Source organism: Osmerus mordax, chromosome 3 (genome assembly GCF_038355195.1).
Source record: "Osmerus mordax isolate fOsmMor3 chromosome 3, fOsmMor3.pri, whole genome shotgun sequence".
Taxonomy (NCBI): Eukaryota; Metazoa; Chordata; class Actinopteri; order Osmeriformes; family Osmeridae; genus Osmerus; species Osmerus mordax.
In genome coordinates this window covers 1,347,059-1,371,469 of record NC_090052.1, presented here as the reverse complement: position 1 = coordinate 1,371,469, position 24,411 = coordinate 1,347,059, and the positions used below count along the sequence as shown (strand labels likewise).

The 24,411-nt window shown below is 51.1% G+C and overlaps 3 protein-coding genes across 3 annotated transcripts; all 3 read left to right on the top strand.

Moving 5' to 3' along the window:
* Positions 1-5,626: 5,626 nt before the first annotated feature.
* On the top strand, positions 5,627-6,609 carry hspb9 (heat shock protein, alpha-crystallin-related, 9). The gene is given in 2 exon segments (XM_067232102.1): positions 5,627-6,195; positions 6,198-6,609. Coding segments are annotated over 2 exon segments (738 nt in total). The 5' UTR covers positions 5,627-5,741; the 3' UTR covers positions 6,482-6,609.
* Positions 6,610-8,744: 2,135 nt separating this feature from the next.
* grap2a (GRB2 related adaptor protein 2a) lies at positions 8,745-18,060 on the top strand. The gene is made up of 9 exons (XM_067232071.1): positions 8,745-9,018; positions 12,831-12,896; positions 13,531-13,667; positions 14,115-14,206; positions 14,736-14,855; positions 15,415-15,604; positions 16,048-16,143; positions 16,900-17,013; positions 17,498-18,060. Exons 3-9 carry the CDS (start codon positions 13,590-13,592, stop codon positions 17,657-17,659), a joined length of 852 nt encoding a protein of 283 aa, XP_067088172.1. The 5' UTR covers positions 8,745-9,018; positions 12,831-12,896; positions 13,531-13,589; the 3' UTR covers positions 17,660-18,060.
* Positions 18,061-18,213: 153 nt separating this feature from the next.
* Positions 18,214-24,409, top strand: fam83fa (family with sequence similarity 83 member Fa; the record flags this gene model as incomplete). Its single annotated transcript, XM_067230879.1, has 3 exons — positions 18,214-18,733; positions 21,473-21,640; positions 24,353-24,409. Coding segments are annotated over exons 1-3 (693 nt in total), but the record flags the coding sequence as incomplete, so codon positions are not given.
* Positions 24,410-24,411: the final 2 nt, after the last annotated feature.

Here is a 24,411-nt window from a genome sequence, read left to right as displayed (position 1 = left end):
TTGGAGGTGAAGTAGCCCTCTTGTGCCTGTTCTGGGAGGTGAGGTGCACTGGAGCGTGACGGCTAGCTGTCGTTCCAGATTACCCCGAGCAAACAGGATGTCCAGCTCTCCCAGGAACTCAGTACCTCACCACAAGCCCTCCTCTGGAAGGCACTCATGCCTCTCTCCTCACTGCCCTCAGAGGAGCAGGGAGCAGAGGAGCAGGGACCAGGGAGCAGGGAGCAGGGGGAGCAGGACCAGGGGAGCAGAGACCAGGGGAGCAGGGACCAGGGGAGCAGGGAGCAGGGGGAGCAGGGACCAGGGGAGCAGAGACCAGGGGAGCAGGGACCAGGGGAGCAGGGACCAGGGGAGCAGGGACCAGGGGAGCAGGGGAGCAGGGACCAGGGGAGCAGGGACCAGGGGAGCTGGGACAGGGAGCTTGGACCAGGGGGGCAGGGACCAGGGGAGCAGGAGCAGAGGAGCAGGGACCAGGGGAACAGGGACCAGGGAGCTGGGAGCAGGGGAGCAGGGACCAGGGGAGCAGGGACCAGGGGAGCAGGGACCAGGGGAGCAGGACCAGGGGAGCAGGGACCAGGGGAGCTGGGACCAGGGGAGCTGGGACCAGGGGGGCAGGGACCAGGGGAGCAGGGAGCAGAGGAGCAGGGACCAGGGGAACAGGGACCAGGGGAGCTGGGAGCAGGGGGAGCAGGGACCAGGGGAGCAGGGACCAGGGGAGCAGGGACCAGGGAGCAGGGACCAGGGGAGCAGGGACCAGGGGAGCAGGGACCAGGGGAGCTGGGACCAGGGGAGCTGGACCAGGGGGCAGGGACCAGGGGAGCAGGGAGCAGAGGAGCAGGGACCAGGGGAACAGGGACCAGGGGAGCAGGGACCAGGGGAGCAGGGACCAGGGGAGCTGGGACCAGGGGAGCAAGGACCAGGGGGCAGGGACCAGGGGAGCAGGGAGCAGAGGAGCAGGGACCAGGGGAGCAGGGACCAGGGGAGCAGGGACCAGGGGAGCAGGGACCAGGACCAGGAGCTCCACCCTCCTCCCGTTGCTGGGAGCAGGGCTGGTAGATGGTCCCTGTCCAGCCCTGTCTCCCCTCCACCCGCCTGTCTCCCCTCCACCCGCCTGTCTCCCCTCCACCCGCCTGTCTCCCCTCCACCCGCCTGTCTCTTGTATATCTTTGTACTTGTTGTGTTTATTGTTACGGTCCAACTACCGAAGCTAATTCCCCTCATGTGTAAACCTACTTGGCAACAAAACTGATTCAGATTCAGTTTCTGCTGGCGTGAGGAGGAGAGAGGGAGAAAGGGAGAGAGGGAGAGATGGAGAGAGGGAAACACAGATAGAGGGAGGGATGGAGAGAGTCAGATTCTGGAGAGCAAAATGAACCTGTTAGGGCCGTCTTAAAACGGCTTGCACACACAAGTCTTGCTTTGGTGAACGCTGTAATTCTGTCACGTTAACGCCAGCTGTTTCTACGGACTGAGGGAGGGGCTAGGCGCCTCAATAAAAACACGACGCCATCAGAAGGAGGACGTTTCATTTGTTACAGCGCGCGGCCTTGTAAAACATCTGGTTCGAATTTGCCGCAAACCGTTTTGAATCGGTTCTGATTCAAAATGTACGTTTTTGATTAGTATTGCAGGATCAATAACGATCACTTTAAAGGTTCACTAGCACGTTACAATACAATATTCATCATTCATAGAAGCAAAACACAAGCAGATCTCAGCCTAACTGTCTCCACACACACACACACATCCTCTCACACGCACACACACACACTAACTCTCACACACACACACCCTCTCACATGCACACACACACGCTCAGACACACACCATCTCACGAGCACACACACACAGTCTGTCTTGAAGGTTTACTCAAGGTTGCGATTTGCCAGGCAGGGTGAAACAGGAAGTCATTGAGAGAGCACACAGTTGAAGGTGTGAATGTGACAGCCAGAGACACCACAGATGGCTGTGAACCAGTCAGAGAACACATTACATTTTACATTTAGTCATTTAGCAGACGCTCTTATCCAGAGCGACTTACAGTAAGTACAGGGACATTCTCCCCGAGGCAAGTAGGGTGAAGTGCCTTGCCCAAGGACACAAGGTCATTTGGCACGGCCGGGAATCGAACTGGCAACCTTCTGATTACTAGCCCGCTTCCCTAACCGCTCAGCCACCTGACTCCACCTGATTTAACACACAGCACACAGGCTGCTGTCTGCGGCCACCCAGACAGCTTGTCTGCGGGCTACCTGGTGATCTGCTCTGAGACAGAGGACCATCGTGGCTGTTAGGGTGCTGGTCGGGCACCAGGCGAGTGTTACTGTAGGTCTGCAGGAGAGGAAGTGTGGTGGGTAGCTGCAGTGTGGTTTCAAACACAGAACTGAAAAGTGACACTCATTCACAGCAGAATGGATTCCTCTGCGACCCCTGTGTTCAGGCTGGCTTTCTGGGGTGTGTGTGTGTATGTGTGTGTGTGTGTGTATGTGTGTGTGTGTTTGTGTGAGGACGACACAGACACGGGTGCAGAGGCGCAGGGCTGGGGAGGGGTGGGAGCGGGGTCGGAGGTGGCTGGGTCAGGTGTGAGGAGGAGGTTGAGAGGAAGGTTGAGCGTGGGTTCAGAGAGGAGGTTGAAACTAGGCTGCCACACGACTGCGGTGGCAGAGTTCTCACAGTGCTCACTTCCTCTCCCTGCCAGGCTTCTCACGCGATGGTGGTTAGAGACGACTGCCTGTCTGTCTGCCTGCCTGCCTGCCTGCCTGCCTGTCTGTCTGTCTGTCTGTCTGTCTGTCTGACTGCTTAACTTTCTGTCTGCTTCTTTCCGACTGTCTGTTTGTCTCTCTTCCTGTCAGCCTGTCTGTCTGCCAATCTGACAGTCTATCTGCCTTTTTGTGACCTCATTCTTTATTCCATCTGTCTGTTCTTTCATTGTCTGTCTGTCTGTGCTCCACAATGAAAGCTGCCTCCATGCCCAGGTAGAGAGGCTGCCTCCATGCCCAGGTAAAGAGGCTGCCTCCATGCCCAGGTAGAGAGGCTGCCTCCATGCCCAGGTAAAGAGGCTGCCTCCATGCCCAGGTAGAGAGGCTGCCTCCATGCCCAGGTAGAGAGGCTGCCTCCATGCCCAGGTAAAGAGGCTGCCTCCATGCCCAGGTAGAGAGGCTGCCTCCATGCCCAGGTAAAGAGGCTGCCTCCATGCCCAGGTAGAGAGGCCGTTTTCAGATCGCTGGGCCTCCCGGGGTTCAGCTCCTGCAGGGGATTCTGGGAGAGCTGAGCTGACAGACTGCTACATTTAGTCATTTAGCAGACGCTCTTATCCAGAACGATAGATGTGCCTGTTCCACTGTCAGCAACCTCACAGCCCCCTTCCCGGTAGGAACTGCTAAAAGCTCAGTTCTGTGGCACAGGGACAGGGCTGGATGTGTGTGTGCGAGTGTATCTCTCTTATGTGGGAGCGAGGGACTCGCCTCAGGCCTCTCATAGAGAAAGAAAGAGAGACAGACAGAGTGAGTGAGAGCAAGAGAAAGAGAGAGACAGGTAGACAGAGAGGGAGAGAGAGTGTGAGAGAGAGAGAGAGAGAGAGAGAGAGAGAGAGAGAGAGAGAGAGAGAGAGAGAGAGAGAGAGAGAGAGAGAGAGAGAGAGAGAGAGAGAGAGAGGGCACATGAGTTCATGGCTCAGGAGGAGTCTATCGTCTCATTGGAGAAAGAAGTCAGGTGGCTGAGCGGTTAGGGAGTTGGGCTAGTAATCAGAAGGTTGCCAGTTCGATTCCCGGCTGTGCCAAATGAAGTTGTGTCCTTGGGCAAGGCACTTCACCCTACTTGCCTTGGGGGGTATGTCCCTGTACTTACTGTAAGTCGCTCTGGATAAGAGCGTCTGCTAAATGACAAAATGTAAATGTAAGAAGAATAAAGAGGAGAAAGGTTGACCTGATGTTGTGAATTTAGCAAATTAGCCAACAGCGACCTCTACAGTTTTGAGATGTCAGTACATTCAAAACAGCAATATTGCTCAGGACTGACCTCTGTTGGCCTCTAGAGTGTACTGCAATAAATCCCTATAAACTGAGAGAATAGACCGGAACAGACTAGACTATACTTGACCAGACTAGACTGGATTAGAATAGGATGTAATAGACGAGACTGATTTAAAAAACACTATTTTAGTGTTGTCCTTGAGTTCTACGGTAACTTCAAAGTCTCTGCCTCTAAAACATTCTGTTCTTTCATTCACATTTACATTTAGCAAACGCTCTTGTCCAGAGCGACAGCCATCTGACCCCCTATTTCAGGAATGAAACATTTATCAATCATTGTTCATTTATATTATTTGGAAAGTATAACTAATATAACGTGGCGGGGTGTATAAGCCCAAGGGATCACACAGTTCAACTTTATATTCATGGGTATTAAATAATCAGAATGTAATAATTTACAACATGAACTATTTGTATCTCACTTTGAGTTTATGCTAAATACAAAACTGTAAACAAAAGTATTCCTGAGCCTTTCCCATGTAAGGTCGAGCTGATTAACACAACAGAAACAGGTCACAGTTTTGCAGTTTTGATGAGTGTGCGTGACTGTGTGAGTCACTGTTTATAAGCAGCGTCGATCATGCTGTGTAGCAAGAGCAGGAGTCACCAGTGGTTTATTATAGAGTGTGAGGTCATGCCAGCAGTGACTAATCTTCCAGGACTGTTCTCAGTCTTCCCCTGGCTTCCCCTTATCCGGGGGAGGGGGGGGGGGGGGGGGGGGGGGTTGATGGGGGGGGTCTCTTGTTATTCTCAGCAGGAAGGCTCTAAGTCAGTGGTTCTCAACCCTGGTATTAATTAAGGGACCCTCTGCCCCGCTGGTTCTAGATGTTTCCCTGCTCCAACACACCTAGTTCTAATGAATAGGTTGTTAGAAGCCAAATAACAACCCATTCATGTGAATCAGGTGTGTTGGAGCAGGGCTCTGTTTGACGGCCTGTGATAGCACAGGTCTTTGGATTCAAATCAGTAAAGCTTTATTGGCATGAATGAGTTAAGAGTGTTGCTAATGCCCCGCAGCCAGGCAAGACTGAACAAAATACACGAATTACATTACGCACTTAAAACACTTACACTTAAACGATAACAACAATAATACAAGTTTCATTGATGATAGTGTCATCAACGACAATGAGAAGGAAAACTACTAAACTTTGACGTGAGGTCACCCTGACTGTCAGGCGTCTAAAGGAGAAGCAGAGAGCGCAGGTGGAACTCTTTGGAATGGGCCTCAGTGACATCACACAGGTCGGGTGTGGGGGTGGACCCCCCTCCGGACAGTCACCGAGCTGATAATAGCTCCTGACACAGGGGTGGTAATAGCCTGAGCAGGGAGAGCTCGCCCTGGGGCAACCCGAGACGGCCCAAGACCAGCAACGGCGGAGCAAGAAATAGAAACTCCAGCCCGTCAAGGAGTAAACAGGTCACGGCCCTGAGCCGTGTTTGGAAGCCTGCATAGTGGTGTGGCATTCCTGCCGGTGCCCCACTGACACCCAGCAAAGGTCTTCTGTGAGCTCATGAGGTGTAAATAGAGAGGGGGGGGGGGGGCTGCATGGTATATAAGGCTGAGTTGCTGCTCAGTGTCCACAACACCTCGGGGTGAAGACACACAGATCCAGCAAGAGATTCCCGCTCCAAGAGACCTTCACACCAAGAAACCCTCACACCAAGGAATCTTCCAGAAGCGATCGGAACAAGACAGACAAAACAGCCAACATGAATCTGCCCTCCACCTTCGACAACATGTTCAAGGACGACCCCTTCTTCAGCCAAGTCGGCCTGCTCGGAGCCTTACCCCAGAGACCTACGGCGGCCGCCTCGCTTCTCCAGAACGACTTCTTCAACAGGGGGGCTGAGATGACCCAGAGCCTCATGAAGGAGCTCCAGCAAGGCCTTCCAGGGGAGCTGTTCCAGCTGGGATCCCCTCTCCTCAGGCAGAGGGCCATGGAGGCCCTGGATCAGGGAGAAGGACCCTCCGCAGAGTTGGTGGAGGCAGATCCCAGCAGGGGGCGAAGCGATCTCTCCGTGACCCTGGACGCCCAGGGATTCCTCCCCGAGGAGATCAAGGTGAAGCTGGAGGGGCGGAGGCTGGCGGTGGTGGCCATGAAGAAGGCCCAGGCGGAGGAGGTCCAGTCTTCCTCCTCCGCGACGTCCTTCTCCTCCTTCTCCTCCTCTCCTCTCAGCAGAAGGGATTCGCCCGGAAGTTCGACCTCCCCGCCCACCTGGACCTCAGCGCTCTGTCCTGCTCACTTGGGGAGGACGGAAAGCTCCGGATCCATGCCCCCGCAGCCCTGCAGCCAATCAGTGACAAACCCCAGGCCCAGCAACCAATCAGTGGTGAGCCCCAGGCCCAGCAACCAATCAGTGACGAGGATCAGGGCCCCGCCCGCTTCAGAACATGTCTGGACATCCCGATTACGAAGAGCCAGACAGAGGATGCAACCCTCACAGCTTAAGAACCTAGACTGACCAGGGAGACTGGACAGTGTAGTTTACTGCTGATGCTATGTCAATCCAATGGACTGTTTTACCTTGTAAATGTTATTTATATGAACTGTTTTGATTAAACGCTATTGATTTTCAATCGACGGACTCGCTCGAATGGTTTGGGAGGTTTCTCTCGCTGCTCAGCTCAGACCTACAGTGCGGATGCTCCTCAACAATTATTTCCGTTTCTGTTTCCATTGTCCGTGTGCAAGCGCAACACACATCTTCATAAAGACCTGGTGGCTTTGAGTCACCTGGTGGCTTTTGAGCCCCTCACCACGTAAGTGGTGAGGGGCTCCAGGTCTGCAGGGTGGGGAGGGGCTCCCAGGTCTGCAGGGTGGTGAGGGGCCCCAGGTCTGCAGGGTGGTGAGGGGCTCCAGGTCTGCAGGGTGAGGAGGGGCTCCAGGTATGCAGGGTGGTGAGGGGCCCCAGGTCTGCAGGGTGGTGAGGGGCTCCAAGTCTGCAGGGTGGTGAGGGGCTCCAAGTCTGCAGGGTGGTGAGGGGCTCCAGGTCTGCAGGGTGGTGAGGGGCTCCAGGTCTGCAGGGTGGTGAGGGGCCCCGGGTCACACAGGGGTTTCTGTGACACAGTCCTCCCTCTCGGTGGGACCAGCCCCGGCCACGTCACCAGCTCCACCTGCTGCGACGAAACCAGGTTTCCAGGACAGATCTGATCTCTCAGGGAAGCGTTTCCGTGGCTACAGACAGACTGGTGGTGTCATTATCTTGGCTGACGGTAGACCTCATTCTGGTCGGCTCGTTCACACTTCACAACTCAGCCACTTCTGACACTTGTTATAGAATCTAGACCATACTCAAGGCCCGCGGGCCACATCCGGCCCGGTGTACAATTACATCCGGCCCTGTTGCAGCGCAACAGCTGCCTTATCGAATAGGCTGATGCCTATTCGCCTGACGCGCGCCGTGCGCGCTCGCATTAAACTGTGGAAGTCACTATCATGCATCACATCAAACCCAGAATACTTCGTAAATTTGGGCAAATCCCCGAATGTTTACAACGTCTGGCTCCGCACCTGATTAACACTCGGATCGATAAAGCAATCTCGAAAATTGTATCAATATAAATACTGATAATAATACGATCGATTTCCGTAATCATCAAAAAATGTTCACTGCAACCCCATTCAAAGCAGGCTGCATCTGGCCCTGGATGGAAGGCAGTTTCAAGAAAGATGGAAAGCGAATGTTTTCTAGGAATAAAACCGCTATGTATTTTCTGTTATGAGGCAATGTCGGTCGTTAACGAGTACAATGTCCGTCGGCATTTTTGACACCAAACACGGAGATAAATATGCCAAATTTAGCCTCCAAGAAAAACTGCAGATTGTCCAAGAATAAAAGGCGGACTGCAATCGCAGCAGAATATGTTCACAAACGCTAAAAACTATGTTTTTACATCGTAAACATAGTTACATCGTAGTTACAACTGGCCCTTTGAGGGCAACCAAAATGCTGATGTGGCCCTCGAGTTAAAATGAGTTTGACACCCCTGTTCTAGAAGTTTCCTTGCTCCAGCACACCTGGTTCTAATGAATGGCTCGAACCAGGTGTGTTGGAGCAGGGAAACATCTAGATGCAGGGCAGGGGCCCTGAGGACCGGCTAGGGTTGAAGACCACTGACATAGACCAAGGCTTTCCCTGTCTATCTAAAATCAGAAAATACAAATGTATAATCTTTAAAATGTTTGCTTGTTAGTTATTTCAGCAGGGAAGCTTAACAGCCCTACTTGTGTGTTAACGTATATTTCATGTGCCATAATGTGTAATGAATGCAAGTGGGGCCTATGGGAAAGTTAACTACATTACATTATCTTATGACATGGAGACTGTTGTCCAGAAACACCTCAGTATCTGTATACGGACATCCTGTGACATCTTGTGCAAATTGTGGCGATAAAGCTGTCTTTTTTGCATGCACATTGACAGATTGTCAGATTACCATGATAGTCACCCAAACAGATCATTTAAACGTATCACGTTTGACAATATCTCTCTCTCTCTCTCTCTCTCTCTCTCTCTCTCTCTCTCTCTCTCTCTCTCTCTCTCTCTCTCTCTCTCTCTCTCTCTCTCTCTCTCTCTCTCTCTCTCTCTCTCTCTCTCTCTCTCTCTCTCTCTCTCTCTCTCTCTCTCTCTGTGTGTGTATGTGTATGTGAGAGTGGTGATAAAGAGGCGGTCTCATAGACAGCGCAACAGAGTTAATCTAAACTTTAGTTTCCATTTCTTTATCCCTATCGACGTGAGATTGCAAGCGTGTTTGGAGCATGGCCGACCGCACGCGACTCTCACCGTCAATCTAAAACTTCAGTTGACATGACGCCGAACGTAGAGTTGTACCTTGATAACGTTTGCAGCTCGTAATAACTGGTTTTATAAATGCAATTCGTTCATCTGAAAGCCATCGATACAAATGTGTGAGTGACGGAGCGGTCCGTGCATCCTCCACCCTGTTTGTCAGTGTTAAGGCGCCCCACAGCAACCAACTCACAAGGTAAGAAAATGCAGTCGGCACTTATCTTGTCCTGCACTACAATGTTAACAAACCGTTGCAAAGTAGTAACGTAGTAAACAAAATATTGCAGACTACTTATGTGTGTCAAGTTAACGTAAAGCAACAATTACTGTGTGTGTTCAGTCGGCAGGTGTACAGGTTATATCGACTCTAGGGCAGGCTGGAACATGTTCCTCTGGCGATATTCCCACGGTACTCCTGAACCACAATAATTAGTCACCTGTCTACTCGTCCATTGTAACTGTAGCGTGGTAGTCTAATTTGTGTGAATCATGTTGCCGTGCAGGGCCATGCGGTCAGTTCAGAGAGAAATCCAAACACATTTAATGCCTGATAATTAGACTGAACATCGTATTTAACTATTGCTTTCATGTGTATTTAAAACAGCCACTCGCTTTTTTACCCGTACAAAGGCTGTAATATAACACACACACACCTAATAATCATTTGAAAAACTGTAAAGGGTGGTTTTATATAGCACTGACTTCCTCTCATCCTTTCCCCTTCAGACTCAAAAAATCATTTAATTTTAGTAATGTTCCTCATTGTCTGGTCAAAGGTTAAAACACCACACTCATGGTGTGGTGTTTGTGTGTGTGTGGAGACCTCAATCCGAGCCATTTAATCAATCACCCTTGACACTGCCAACGATTCTATAACTGTTATGCTAGCCCTGTCAGAGGCCAACAGACATGCTAGCCCCGTCAGAGGCCAACAGACATGCTAGCCCCGTCAGAGGCCAACAGACATGCTAGCCCTGTCAGAGGTCAACAGACATGCTAGCCGTGTCAGAGGTCAACATACATGCTAGCCCCGTCAGAGGTCAACAGACATGCTAGCCCTGTCAGAGGTCAACAGACATGCTAGCCCTGTCAGAGGTCAACAGACATGCTAGCCCCATCAGATGTCAACAGACATGCTAGCCCTGTCAGAGGCCAACAGACATGCTAGCCCCGTCAGAGGCCAACAGACATGCTAGCCCTGTCAGAGGTCAACAGACATGCTAGTGTAACGGAGTGAGAACCGTGAAACTCACTCCTCAGGTATGCAAGAGGCCACCCGCGTCAAAGAAGAGCTAGCGTTTCTTTGGCATAGTTGGTAGTGGTCGCGCTTGGCAAGTCGGAGGTCGAGTGTTCGAATCCCGCGAGTGGCAAACGATACCTTGTCGTGACGGAGCGTGGTTACGGCTCTTACAGACCCGTCACATTATCCATGTCAGAGGTCAACAGACATGCTAGCCCTGTCAGAGGTCTAGCACAGAAACAGTTGACACATCAATACTGAAGCTACACCTTCTTGCCTGTGATGTTTCATTTTGCGTCCACAATTTCTCTGTCTTATAGACTAGTCCACTAGTTGTCTCAGTCCTACCACAGAAGAGGGGATTGCCAGACACTTGTCAATGAAGTAATCAGAAATGGCCTTCATGGAACTTCCTCAGTTTTAATCCAACCTGGGCATTTTTGCTGCATGTCTCTCTCTCTCTCTCTCTCTCTCTCTCTCTCTCTCTCTCTCTCTCTCTCTCTCTCTCTCTGTCTGTGTCTCTCTCTGTCTGTCTCTCTCTCTCTCTGTCTCTCTGTCTGTGTCTGTCTCTCTCTCTGTCTGTGTCTCTGTCTCTCTCTCTCTCTGTCTGTGTCTCTCTCTCTCTGTCTGTGTCTCTCTCTCTCTGTCTGTCTCTCTGTCTCTCTCTCTGTCTGTCTCTCTGTGTCTCTCTCTCTGTCTCTCTGTCTGTGTCTCTCTCTCTCTGTCTGTCTCTCTGTCTCTCTCTCTGTCTGTCTCTCTGTCTGTGTCTGTGTCTCTCTCTATCTGCCTCTCTCTCTGTGTCTTCGTGGCATCCTTCGGGGAGTCCTGTCTCCCCGTACCAGGGGAGTCCTGTCTCCCCGTACCAGGGGAGTCCTGTCTCCTCGTACCAGGGGTGTCCTGTCTCCCCGTACCAGGGGTGTCCTGTCTCCCCTGGTACGAGGGGAGTCCTGTCTCCCCGTACCAGGGGAGTCCTGTCTCCCCGTTCCAGGGGAGTCCTGTCTCCCCGTACCAGGGGAGTCCTGTCTGGGCGCTGGCTGTGTCTGCCATGCTGTCCAGGGATCAACATCCAGCCTCTTGATACAGGCTAATTTATATCTCACCCATTTGCCCAGATCATCGTGTGAGTGAGGTTTTGAAGACAATATGTGAGCTATTAAAGTGAATAAGTAAACATTCACCGTTGACTTTTGGGATGTTTTCTCCTCCGGTTTCTTGTATCGAAGGGAGTGGAGGCGAGGCATATCAAGTGAAACTGTTTCTGACATTGTTTGTGTAATTGAATTACATTTCTCACGTTATTTGAGCCTCCCCATCCAGAGAGATGAGCCCAGAGGGCTGAGCCCAGAGGGCTGAGCCCAGAGGGCTGAGCCCAGAGGGCTGAGCCCAGAGGGCTGAGGCCAGAGGGCTGAGGCCAGAGGGCTGAGGCCAGAGGGCTGAGGCCAGAGGGCTGAGGCCAGAGGGCTGAGGCCAGAGGGCTGAGGCCAGAGGTAACTGAGGTTTCACTGGGCTCACGTCCGCCCCAGAGACAGAGAGAACAGAGAGGCCTCAGAGCAGCCGTGTTAGGAGTAGTAGGCCCTGCCTCATACCCTGCCTCTGCCCTTCCTTGGCCCTGTCTCTGCCCTGCCTCTACCCTGTCTTAGATCCTGCTTCTGCCCTGCATCTAACATGCCTCATATCCTGTTTCTGCCCAGCCACATATCCTGCATTAGTAGTTATTGATTTACTGAAGCTGTTGTTTTGCGGAAATGTAACATTTTATTCTCAGAGGGGAATTTGTGTTTAACTTAGACGCAGTGTGAGGTAGAAGCACTTATAACTGGTGTAAGGTAGAAGATCTTAGAAGCAGTGTGAGGTAGAAGATCTTAGAAGCAGTGTGAGGTAGAAGATCTTAGAAGCAGTGTGAGTTAGAAGATCTTAGAAGCAGTGTGAGGTAGAAGATCTTAGAAGCAGTATGAGGTAGAAGATCTTAGAAGCAGTGTGAGGTAGAAGATCTTAGAAGCAATGTGAGGTACGTAGGAATAGCGGGTTTTCTTCTGGGTCTAGTGTGTCAATACAGTGTTGTCCTGTTGTCACGACAGAGGTGTATGCATCCTTTTACAGGACACCGCTCCTAGTAAAAGCAGGTGACCTGACTAACAGGCACGATCAGGTGACCTGACTGACAGGCACGATCAGGTGACCTGATTGGGATGCGGTTTTGAGCTTTATTGCTTTATAGTGTAAAAAGTTGACTTGCTATTAGAAGTGATGCTCAGGGGTCGAACCTGCGAGGAGCTGGTTTGGGCTCCGCATGAGAAATGTCTGAAATGCGTGAGCAATACAAGGTGTTGCGTGAGAGTGTGAGAAATGGCTGAAATGTGAGTCTCACATCGCATGCGTGATACTTGAGAGTATCACGTGGGAGTCACGCCAACTGACGTTGTGTCCTTGGGCAAGGCACTTCACCCTACTTGCCTCGGGGAGAATGTCCCTGTACTTACTGTAAGTCGCTCTGGATAAGAGCGTCTGCTAAATGACTAAATGTAAATGTAACTTGAGAGAAGGGGCGTAGCCAGAATAATCGTTTTGGGTAGGCCTAGAAAAATATGGATAGGCATCTTGTCAGTTTCTTTACTTATTTACTTTGCGATGCATAATTTTTCGGAGATATTTTCGTTTTTAGTTAGTGCCTTAGAACAAATTGGGTAGGCCTGTGCCTACGCCTCTGCTTGAGAGCCCTGCTTGATCTCAACCCTCCTAATGCTCATGTCTGTTTTTTCCCCCCGTAGGTACACAGGACACATGGTGCATTCTGGGAGGTGCTGACGTCGCATTCCTCATCCTAGAGTCTGGAGGTGAGGGGAAATGCAGAGGGACTTTTTTTTGTAAAATTCCATAAATATTCTTTTTTTTGTCCACTTTTCATTTACGTATGTTATAATGAATGTGAGTCTCCAGACCTGTACTGCCTGCAGCTGTCCTCACAGTCCCAGGACCGGAACCTGCTGCTCAGCTAGTTTATCTTGACATCAGACCTACTCTCTGCTCTCTCTTCCAAAAATTTGAACTATTTCACAACCACATTGCTGCACCGACTCTGCAAAGAGCCGTGAAAGAGACATGTAAACCAGCAGCTGTTTCTCTCTGTTGTGTGTTTCGGTCTGCTGTGTGTTTCAGTTCAGCTGCATTGTTAGGACCCACAGTTACAGTAGAAAAAGAAAGAAAAAGGTCTAACTGGGAGTCAGGTGGCTGAGTGGTTAGGGAATCGGGCTAGTAATCAGAAGGTTGCCGGTTCGATACCTGGCCATGCAAAGTACGTTGTGTCGTTCGGCAAGGCACTTCACCCTACTTGCCTCAGGGGAATGTCCTTGTACTTACTGTAAGTCGCTCTGGATAAGAGCGTCTGCTAAATGTAAATGTCTCCGTGCCGTGATGGCTGAATGAATCATTTTGTTCCTTTTTATTCTTCTCACTTGGATGCACCTGCAGCTGTGCTGCTGTGCAGACTAGCTGTTCTCCCCCTGCCCAGTCTGTTCTGCTCTCCTAACATGGAGGCCAGGGGAAAGTATGATTTCGACGCCACAGAGGAAGATGAGCTGAGCTTCAGGAAGGGCGACGTTATCAAGGTGTGTGTGTCTGAGGTGAAACTACCAAACCAGGAACCACAGAAGAAGACAGATGTCACGGCCTGCAAGGAAGGCTTTTAGTCACTCGACAACTGTCGAATGTGATAGTGAGACGTTTATAAAAACAATCGTAGTTTTGATAATACTGAAACAGCAGGGTGATAAAGTGTGAGGCCGCTGGTCACAAAGCTTCTGTTTCACATTTGTTCAGATTGTAATGGCACCTTTTTTTATGCACATATAACAATTTGAGTGAAAAATTTAATCTTTTAAAAATGCAAATGAATTTCGGAATATTGGATATATCTCCTTTTTTGGGCTTTCTCAGTCTTCAACTCCCTCGTTATTCGTTCACTGTGGTGTCAGACTTCTGGACTCTTGTGTTGACACATCACAGAAATGGGCCGGTCTTTCTCCGTGACAGTAGTCTTGGTTCTCTGTCATCAGATCCTAGGTGCTGAGGATGACTGGCTAAAAGCTGAAATGAACGGGCTCAAAGGCTTCGTGCCAAAGAACTATGTTGAGAGACCAATCCCAAGGTGAATTTTGAGCTATATGTTTGTTTGTTTATGTATTTATTCAATTTTTATTAAGACAAAATGTGCACATCTTTCTTTACTTGAGTCGGTTGAAAAACATTTGTATTTTTCAAAACTTGAGTAAGAAGATGCAGGGATACTATCATAAAATTATTGTTGTGGGAGTAGATGTCTGTGTGTATTTCCATTGATGTGTGTGTGTGGATCTCTCTCTCCCTCTCTCACCCTCCCTCCCTCCCCTCTCTCTCTCTCTCTCTCTCTCCCTCCCTCCCTCCCTCCCTCCCGCTCGCTCTCTCTCCCTCTCTCTCCCTCTCTCGCTCTCTCTCCCTCTCTCACCCTCCCTCCCCCCCCTCTCTCTCTCTCTCTCTCTCTCTCTCTCTCTCTCTCTCTCTCTCTCTCTCTCTCTCTCTCTCCCTCTCTCACCCTCTCTCTCTCTCACCCTCCCCCCCCCCCCCTCTCTCTCTCTCTCTCTCACCCTCTCCCTCTCTCACCCTTCCCCCCCTCTCTCTCTCCCCCTCTCTCTCTGCAGCTGGTTCCAGGAGGATGCGACTCGCAGCACTGCAGAGGAAGTGCTGATGTCCCACCAGGTGGGCAGCTTCCTGATACGGGGGAGCCAGAACTCCCCTGGAGACTTTTCCATCTCCGTCAGGTGTGTGTGTGTGTTCATGTTAAGTTTGGGATTTGGGTTTGTGGTAAGAGAACACAATTATGAATGGGAATGAATGTTTAGGCCCTGCTAGAATAGAAAAAACAAACTATATGTGTGTGTGTGTGCGGTATGTGTGTGTGTGTGCGTGCGGTATGTGTGTGTGTGTGTGTGTGTGTGTGTGCGGTATGTGTGTGTGTGTGTGTGTGCAGGCAGGAGAGATGTTCAGGGGTCGGGGCAGTCTGCTTACTGAGTTCAGTTTAACAGCATCATCTGTTGTTTCAGTGTTTCTCACTTCCCCTTACAATTTGTCATTTCATCACTTCGATGTTAAAAAACATAATCTAGTGTCCACAGAGCCGCTGTTATTGACAACACTGACGGCTGATTTCTGCAATATCCCCACTGACCAATAGGGGACAATCACATTGAGTTGTCAGAATGGTTTCGAGTGTGACTCCTTAGCCACAAATAAGCAAACATGAGTAATGGCCGTAGTCTCTGTCAAACCTAATGAAACTCCAGGTGAGAAGGTGATCCGCTGCATTGCTCCTCTCCACAGACATGAGTTTGACGTGCAGCACTTCAAAGTGATGAAGGACGGCAGGGGAGCCTACTTTCTCTGGGCGGAGAAGTTCACTTCCCTCAACAAGATGGTGAACTACTACAAGACCAACTCCATCTCCAAGCAGTCGGAGATCTTCCTTTACGACGGTAGTCAAGACGGCAGGAGCCTAGCGACCACCCAACAGGTGATTCAGCCGTGGGAGTCTTTGAGGCCAGAACCCAGCACACCTTTAGCGTATATCTAAACAAACCCTAACCTCTAGCCTCCAGCCTCTAGCCTCTAGACCCTAACCCTAGCCTCTAATATCTATTTTTTAAGTTTTGTTTCATGTAAAGTGGGTGATTTAAAAAAAGTCAGCCCATGGAAAATCGTTAGATCAGAATCTGTTTTCATGAACACCCCTGCAGGCAGTTGGTACATCTGGCAGGTGGTCTCTCCCTTGGGGGAGGAGCCTAACGGCTGTGTTGAAGTGGTGCCTGTGAGGGACCATGTAAACGAGGTTCTCCTGGTCTGGGAGGGACCATGTAAACGAGGTTCTCCTGGTCTGTGAGGGACCATGTAAACGAGGTTCTCCTGGTCTGGGAGGGACCATGTAAACAAGCCTGTCCTGGTCTCTGTGTCTCCCAGATGAAGAGAGGCAGCCTTCCTGAGCAGAGGAGTCAGGGACACCAGGCCAGTGGTCTGGTGCCGCGCCGCGCGTCAGAGCAGTCCCACAGCCAGACGGTAACTCACCTGCCCTCACCTGCTCTGCCACCTGACGAGTGATAACTCACCTGCCCTCACCTGCTGTGCCACCTGACAAGTGATAACTCACCTGCCCTCACCTTCTCTGCCACCTGACGAGTGATAACTCACCTGCCCTCACCTGCTCTGCCACCTGACAAGTGATAACTCACCTGCCCTCACCTGCTCTGCCACCTGACAAGTGATAACTCACCTGCCCTCACCTGCTCTGCCACCTGACAAGTGATAACTCACCTGCCCTCACCTGCTCTGCCACCTCACAAGTGATAACTCACCTGCCCTCACCTGCTCTGCCACCTGACAAGTGATAACTCACCTGCTCTGCCACCTGACAAGTGATAACTCACCTGCTCTGCCACCTGACAAGTGATAACTCACCTGCTCTGCCACCTGACACATGATAACTCACCTGCTCTCCTTGTGACACATAACCTCAAGTTACATAATCTCCATTTACTGTTCAAAATCAAAATTCCAAACATAAGATTTCAAAACATTTTAAAAGTGGATACGACTACGGGTCGTCTAGAAGACAAAATAGCAAAATTGTCTTCAGAACTTTTAAATGATTGACATGTCAGGGAAACCCTCCCCCCGAGGAGGTCAGAGGTCATTGCGAACCCTGACCTCCACCATGTGAGACCCTGCAGTAGCTGCTCTGTCCCACGGCTACAGTAAACACACACACTGGTGGGAAGTCTGTCTGCCCTGAGACCATGTGTGTTCTGTGTCCAGAGTAAGAGAGTGCTGGAGGAGAGAGCTCACACCATCGGTAGTGTTGGGAGAAGCAGCCCTGCCGCCTCGCTTCCTGTCCCCCGCAGGACCTCTGAGCCCACCCCCCTCCCTCAGGTAAGCCCCTCCCTCTCCCTGGGCCCCTCCCTCTGGTAAGCCCCTCCCTCAGGTAAGCCCCTCCCCATGCCCCTCCTCCAGGTATGCCCCTCCCTCAGGTAAGCCCCTCCCCCTCCCCCTCCCTCAGGTAAGCACCTCCTCCTCCCCCTCCCTCGGGTAAGCCCCTCCCCATGCCCCTCCCTCAGGTAAGCCCCTCCCCCTCCCTCAGGTAAGCCCCTCCCCATGCCCCTCCCTCAGGTAAGACCCTCCCCCTCCCTCAGGTGAGCCCCTTCCCCTCCCTCAGGTAAGACCCTCCCCATGCCCCTCCCTCAGGTAAGACCCTCCCCCTCCCTGGGCCCCTCCCTCAGGTAGACAGCTCTCCATAGGAAACTGGATCTGAATGCTTCAGAGCTGAAAGGAAATGTGTACTACAGTAAAACAGCTTTGACTGCAAGTAATATTGAGTGTGTGTGTGTGTGCATGTCCATGTGTGTGTGCCATTCAGGTGAAAGCGCTGTATGACTTCATAGCGGAGGAAGAGGACGAGCTGGGGTTCTCCGTCGGTGATGTCATCGAGGTTATAGACCGTCCAGATCCCTCGTGGTGGAGAGGCCGGCTGCGGGGCAAAAGCGGGCTGTTCCCCTCCAACTACATCACCCCCATGTGAGGAAGGACCCGGGACCGTACCTCAGGAACACGCCTCGCCCCTGTCCTCAGTGGCAGGTCTGATCTGCCACGTGGGCTGTGCTGGTGGGGCGACGGAGACAGCTGTTGCCACAGCTGGGGCATTTGTATCAACATTATTTGCTGGAGGGTCGCACTGCACTCCCATAATATCTTGTTTAGCGATGGTGTGATGATTTTGTTTTGTTTTTTTAAGTGTTCCGTGTTCAGTTGGCCTTGGCAAGTAAACATGTTTAAAGTAGACTGTAAGCCTCACTGAGATTTGTATTTAAAAAAACGGCACTCTTTTCCAGGTTTAACGCTCTGTGAAAATAAAATAATGAGACCCAACACAATCTTTCTTTTTTTTTTTGTATAAACTTTCTATTTTAGAATGGCAAATTACGAGACAATTATACAAATTTCTCTTTATCCCGCAAGGAATATTTCCAACCGTTCTCCAATGTGTAACGTTCTTTGCTCCTCCCCTTCACGTCACCTGAGTGCATGGAACCTGCGCCTACCTGAGCAACAGGTAAAGGTGTCAAGTCACCGGAGCTGCGTGGACAAGCAGGTGCAACCGTTGGAGGAAAAAAACTAAGCCAGTGTTATGGCTGAATCACAGCTCATGTGTATGGACGATGATCATGTCAACGAAAAAATACCAGAATCTAAACCCGAATTTTACTACAGCGAGGAGCAGCGTTCGGCGCTCGAGCAGCTTTTAAAAAACGGCGACGGCGCTTTCAAGATGCGGTTAAAAGAGGACAACATCAGGGACTTTCTCTCTGCGCGAGAAGTGAAATGGATCCGAAAAAAATTCAAAGAATATGGGACAGACAGTGACTCTGACAGTGAGGAATACAAAACCGCCGAGTCTAACGCGGACTCGGGGGTCCAGTCCACGTACTGGCCCCAGATGTCGGACACGGAGGTTCCCCCGCTTGACATCGGCTGGCCGGGGAACGGTGGGTGCTACAAAGGGGTCACCCGCGTATCCGTATACAGTCACCCACCCAAAGAGAACGGCCCGTACATTAAGGAAGTGGTTAGAAGGCTCATTCAAGACGCTAATAAGGTACAGTATATAATTAGTATTGATCATAACACAAATACAGTAGGCTTTCAAATTATCTATAAACACGCTAAAATACTTGGCCAACGGTCCAATACGGTCATGTAATTCATTCCGAGGCAACTTCATACAGCCAGAGTTGTATACTTGCGATTTATATGTCTGTGGAATTGAATTGTTCTACACAACGGCCTACTTGGCAAGGCTTCGTGTTTGAGTGGGTTCTCGAAAGGTAGTCATGTGATGCTGAACAGGACACAATTTTAAAACAGGCTCAATGTAATTACGGCGCTTCACGCTTTGACCAGCCTGTTGTAGCCTAAAACTTATAAACCCTAACCCTAATTAACCAGCTTTTAGTAAAACGGTTAGGCCTACAGTAAGTCGAATGGTTTAATTCAACCATAAACTCCCATAACATGGTCATACAACCCAGCGTGTTACTGAGATAAGCTTCACACTGTTCTTTAGTACAGTACTCACTTTGTGGTTGTCGCATTTTAAGGTGTGCAATTTCAAAGTGGTTTGTTTCTAATCTCTCCTAACCAAAGGTGTGCGATTGTCTGTTCAAATTATACATTTGAAGAATGTATATGCATTGAATGTATATACAACTATGCATAGAAAACTACAATGGCAGCTACATAACCACGTTATTATATTGTTAGTAGACTCAAACAATTCGATGGATTGTGCTCGCCGAATATGTAAAAAACCGAACAGGTTTGACTCACTATTTACAAATCCAGTGATTGGAGTAAAGAGATGTGTTTGAACAAGCCAGAAGACATGCCTACAAAACGAGCTGTCACAGTTCTAAATGTCAACTTCAGATCAGAACCTGCAGCGGCACAAAGACTTGCTTGGCCTCGTTCCTCACCCTCCGCCTCTACTGCACCACAGGCCATTGAAAAGCACCTCTCCTCCAACATTTACATTTAGTCATTTAGCAGACGCTCTTATCCAGAGCGACTTACAGTAAGTACAGGGACATTCCCCCGAGGCAAGTAGGGTGAAGTGCCTTGCCCAAGGACACAACATCAGTTGGCATGACCGGGAATCGAACTGGCAACCTTCGGATTACTAGCCCGACTCCCTCACCGCTCAGCCACCTGACTCCCAACATGCCTGCTCTCTGGGATAGTACCAGCCTCTGTACAGCACTCCCCCCCCGCCCCCTGTCTGCAGCGCTGGGGTGATCTGGAAGGTATGCAGCCTGTTACCTGGAGGGCTCATGGTACGAGCATTCCTCTTTGTGGGTTTACAGTAGCAAACCAAATCTAGGTAAGAGAGATCTCTCTGCTGTGGTTGGTCAGGGTCAGATGGTGTTCCGTGTCAGCAGGTCTGGTTAACATGGATTGTCACATGTGTAATAAATAGCACATCAACCCTACACGCACGCACACACACACACTACTACACGGGGTGACACTTGTGTAGCTGAATCATGTTGGGATCTACCTTGATATTCATGGAATATTTAGACAAAATGTTGTCCTAATCTTTTTGTACATCTGCACAGAGTGCAAATTATACAATGACAATCAGGGGGGTCAACTTCTTTTCCAGGGCGTAAAGTAATATTTACGATTACAGATAAGAACGATATATCGACTCCCCCCCCCCCCCCGACCGGTTGTTTGACCTCTTTTGGGGGGGTCCAAGTCTTAATTAAGGGGGTCAACCCCCCCCCCCCCCCCCCCTCCCCCGTAATTCGCACTCTGCATCATCAATCTTGAGGTAGCGTAAAACAGAACACACTAGTTCTACCCGTTAAGGATCGTCATTGAGGAAACTAAACAGGGCTACATTTTTGTGTATCAACATGCTGATTCCTGGCACCTGGCGGCACGTTCTTTGTTGTATAACTCGATTATGACTGGCACATAAACCTTCCTTCAAGTTTACACTTCCTTGCAATCAAACCTTTGACCCAAAATGCATAATGCATTTATAGTTCATGCATTTAGCAAACACTTTTGTCCAAAGTGACTATACAGTTACCCCATCTGTGAATAAGAAGTCACTTCTCACACACAGCTCTCTCTGTTAGCATCTGAACCAGCTTTCTCTGTTAGCATCTGAACCAGCTCTCTCTGTTAGCATCTGAAGCAGCTCTCTCTGTTAGCATCTGAACCAGCTCTCTCTGTTAGCATCTGAAGCAGCTCTCTCTGTTAGCATCTGAACCAGCTCTCTCTGTTAGCATCTGAAGCAGCTCTCTCTGTTAGCATCTGAACCAGCTCTCTCTGTTAGCATCTGAAGCAGCTCTCTCTGTTAGCATCTGAAGCAGCTCTCTCTGTTAGCATCTGAACCAGCTCTCTCTGTTAGCATCTGAACCAGCTTTCTCTGTTAGCATCTGAAGCAGCTCTCTCCGTTAGCATCTGAACCCAACCGCAGCTCTGCCAGCGAGCGACACATGAATCCTGACGCGTCTGAAAGCCTGTGACTGAATGAAGGCAGTATGTAGGCGATCCACAGAGAAGCCACAGCTTGCAGAGGGATCAGCGCTGCGTTGATGCAAACCTGATGCCCTGAATTAGATGGTCTCCTCTCGCTCTTTCTCTCGCTCTCTCTCTCACTCTTTCTCTCTTTAAAACAGTTGAACTTCAAACACACAGCAAAGTACATCAAAGAGATGCACAACACAGAACCCACTACACAGCACCCACACATTACAAACACAGTAACACAACAAGAGCTGAGTCATCAAAATGCAGGTAAAAACCTTCAGGTGTTCCTCAGGTGGTTGCCGTGGTGATGGACCTCCTGACAGACCTGCAGATCCTGCAGGACCTCCTGGACGCGGCCTGCAGGAGGGGCGTGGCCGTCTACCTGGTGCTGGAGGACCAGGGATTACCTCACTTCCTGGACATGTGCAGTAGGCTGCAGATCAGTGCCCTTCATCTGAGGGTAAGACCAGGATAACACAAACACAACCTCAACACAAGACTAACACAACCACAACACTAACACAAACACAACCTCAACACAACACTACCACTACTGCAACACTACAATAACACTAACACAACCACAACACAACACTAACACAACCTCAACACAACACTACCACTACCGCAACACTAAAACAAGCTCAACACAACACTACAATAACACTAACACCACCACAACACAAACACAGCACTAACACAACTTCAACACAACAATAACACAACCTCAACACAACACAACCTCAACACAAACACAACACTAACACAACCTCAACACAGGGAGTCAGGTGGCTGAGCGGTTAGAGAATCGGGCTAGTAATCAGAAGGTCGCCGCTTCGATTTCCGGCCGTGCAAAATGACGTGTCCTTGGGCAAGGCACTTCACCCTACTTGCCTCCGGGGGAATGTCCCTGTACTTACTGTAAGTCGCTCTGGATAAGAGCGTCTGCTAAATGACTAAATGTAACACAACATTAACACAGGTGTCAGCATCAACACCTCAGTCTGTCACTGGTTCAGACGAGAGGTTTTCCTTGAGTGCTGATGTTTGGCAATAACAACAGAACACCTTCTTCTGTGGTACTGTTTAGTATTCCATGCTGGCAGGAAGTTATCATTGGCCGAGGAATTCCCCTACTCTGGTGCCAAGCTCTGTTTGGAATACCTTGAAGAGGGGACTACCAATGTGTTGCTTATGTACTGATGCCTTCTATTGCTTGAGATACATTTACATTTTACATTTTAGTCATCTCCCCGCCCTCCTGCCTCTCCCCGCTCTCCTGCCTCTCCCCGCTCTCCTGCCTCTCCCCGCTCTCCTGCCTCTCCCTCCTCTCCTGCCTCTCCCTCCTCTCCTGCCTCTCCCCGCTCTCCTGCCTCTCCCTGCTCTCCTACCTCTCCCCGCTCTCCTGCCTCTCCCTCCTCTCCTGCCTCTCCCTCCTCTCCTGCCTCTCCTGCCTCTCCCCGCTCTCCTGCCTCTCCCTGCTCTCCTGCCTCTCCCCGCTCTCCTGCCTCTCCTGCCTCTCCTGCCTCTCCCCGCTCTCCTGCCTCTCCCTGCTCTCCTGCCTCTCCCCGCTCTCCTGCCTCTCCCTCCTCTCCTGCCTCTCCCCGCTCTCCTGCCTCTCCCTCCTCTCCTGCCTCTCCCTCCTCTCCTGCCTCTCCCTCCTCTCCTGCCTCTCCCTGCTCTCCTGCCTCTCCCTCCTCTCCTGCCTCTCCCCGCTCTCCTGCCTCTCCCTGCTCTCCTGCCTCTCCCCGCTCTCCTGCCTCTCCCCGCTCTCCTGCCTCTCCCTCCTCTCCTGCCTCTCCCTGCTCTCCTGCCTCTCCCTCCTCTCCTGCCTCTCCCCGCTCTCCTGCCTCTCCCCGCTCTCCTGCCTCTCCCCGCTCTCCTGCCTCTCCCTCCTCTCCTGCCTCTCCCCGCTCTCCTGCCTCTCCCTGCTCTCCTGCCTCTCCCCGCTCTCCTGCCTCTCCCTGCCTCTCCTGCCTCTCCCTCCTCTCCTGCCTCTCCCCGCTCTCCTGCCTCTCCCTGCCTCTCCTGCCTCTCCCTCCTCTCCTGCCTCTCCCCGCTCTCCTGCCTCTCCCTCCTCTCCTGCCTCTCCCCGCTCTCCTGCCTCTCCCCGCTCTCCTGCCTCTCCCCGCTCTCCTGCCTCTCCCCGCTCTCCTGCCTCTCCCTCCTCTCCTGCCTCTCCCCGCTCTCCTGCCTCTCCCCGCTCTCCTGCCTCTCCCCGCTCTCCTGCCTCTCCCCGCTCTCCTGCCTCTCCCCGCTCTCCTGCCTCTCCCCGCTCTCCTGCCTCTCCCCGCTCTCCTGCCTCTCCCCGCCCTCCTGCCTCTCCCTGCTCTCCTGCCTCTCCCCGCTCTCCTGCCTCTCCCCGCTCTCCTGCCTCTCCCCGCTCTCCTGCCTCTCCCCGCTCTCCTGCCTCTCCCCGCTCTCCTGCCTCTCCCCGCTCTCCTGCCTCTCCCCGCTCTCCTGCCTCTCCCCGCTCTCCTGCCTCTCCCCGCTCTCCTGCCTCTCCCCGCTCTCCTGCCTCTCTTATCTCTAAAGCGTGTGGATGTGGCCTTCTCTGAAGGGCCCAGGGGAACACCTAGCCATGACGTGATGTCACCTGAGAAGCTTCTCAAGGGGGCTCGTCTGAGTCCCAGTCTTTTATTCTGGGTATGAGATGAATGTTGAGCTGTGAGAGCAGCCCAGAGTAACCTAACCCTGTTGGCTTCCTGTTCACCCATGTGTGTCTGTTTTCATAACTCCTGCCTCCTTCCTGTTCACAGTAGACAGACGTGCCTAGCCTGTGTGCTGAAGGGGGTTTCATGTTAACCTTTCCGTGACATGTTTGTTATAGACTCACCCACAAGTTTACTCAGGCTGTGGTTGGCAGAAACAGTTTGCCTTTGCATGTCCTTCATCGGTGTGGCAGTGGGATATCATGCAGTGTAATATGTCAGGGCTGTGACTCCTGTGGTTGCACTAAGTAACATCGGTCGTGTCACCTGTGTGTGTATGTGTCAGGGGTGGGAATCTTTTGGTACCTCACGATTTGATTTGAATCGATTCTTGGGGTCACGATGCAATTAAAAATCGATTCACAAATTTTCAGAGATTTCTTTTTCCCCCAACCCCTAGTATGGATTGTATGTGGGCATGTTTATTGTGTGTGTGTATTTATTGTGTGTGTGTCTTCCAGAACATGCGTGTGCGGACGGTTGAGGGTACAGGTCTGCCTCTGTCCTTCGGCAAGCTGCC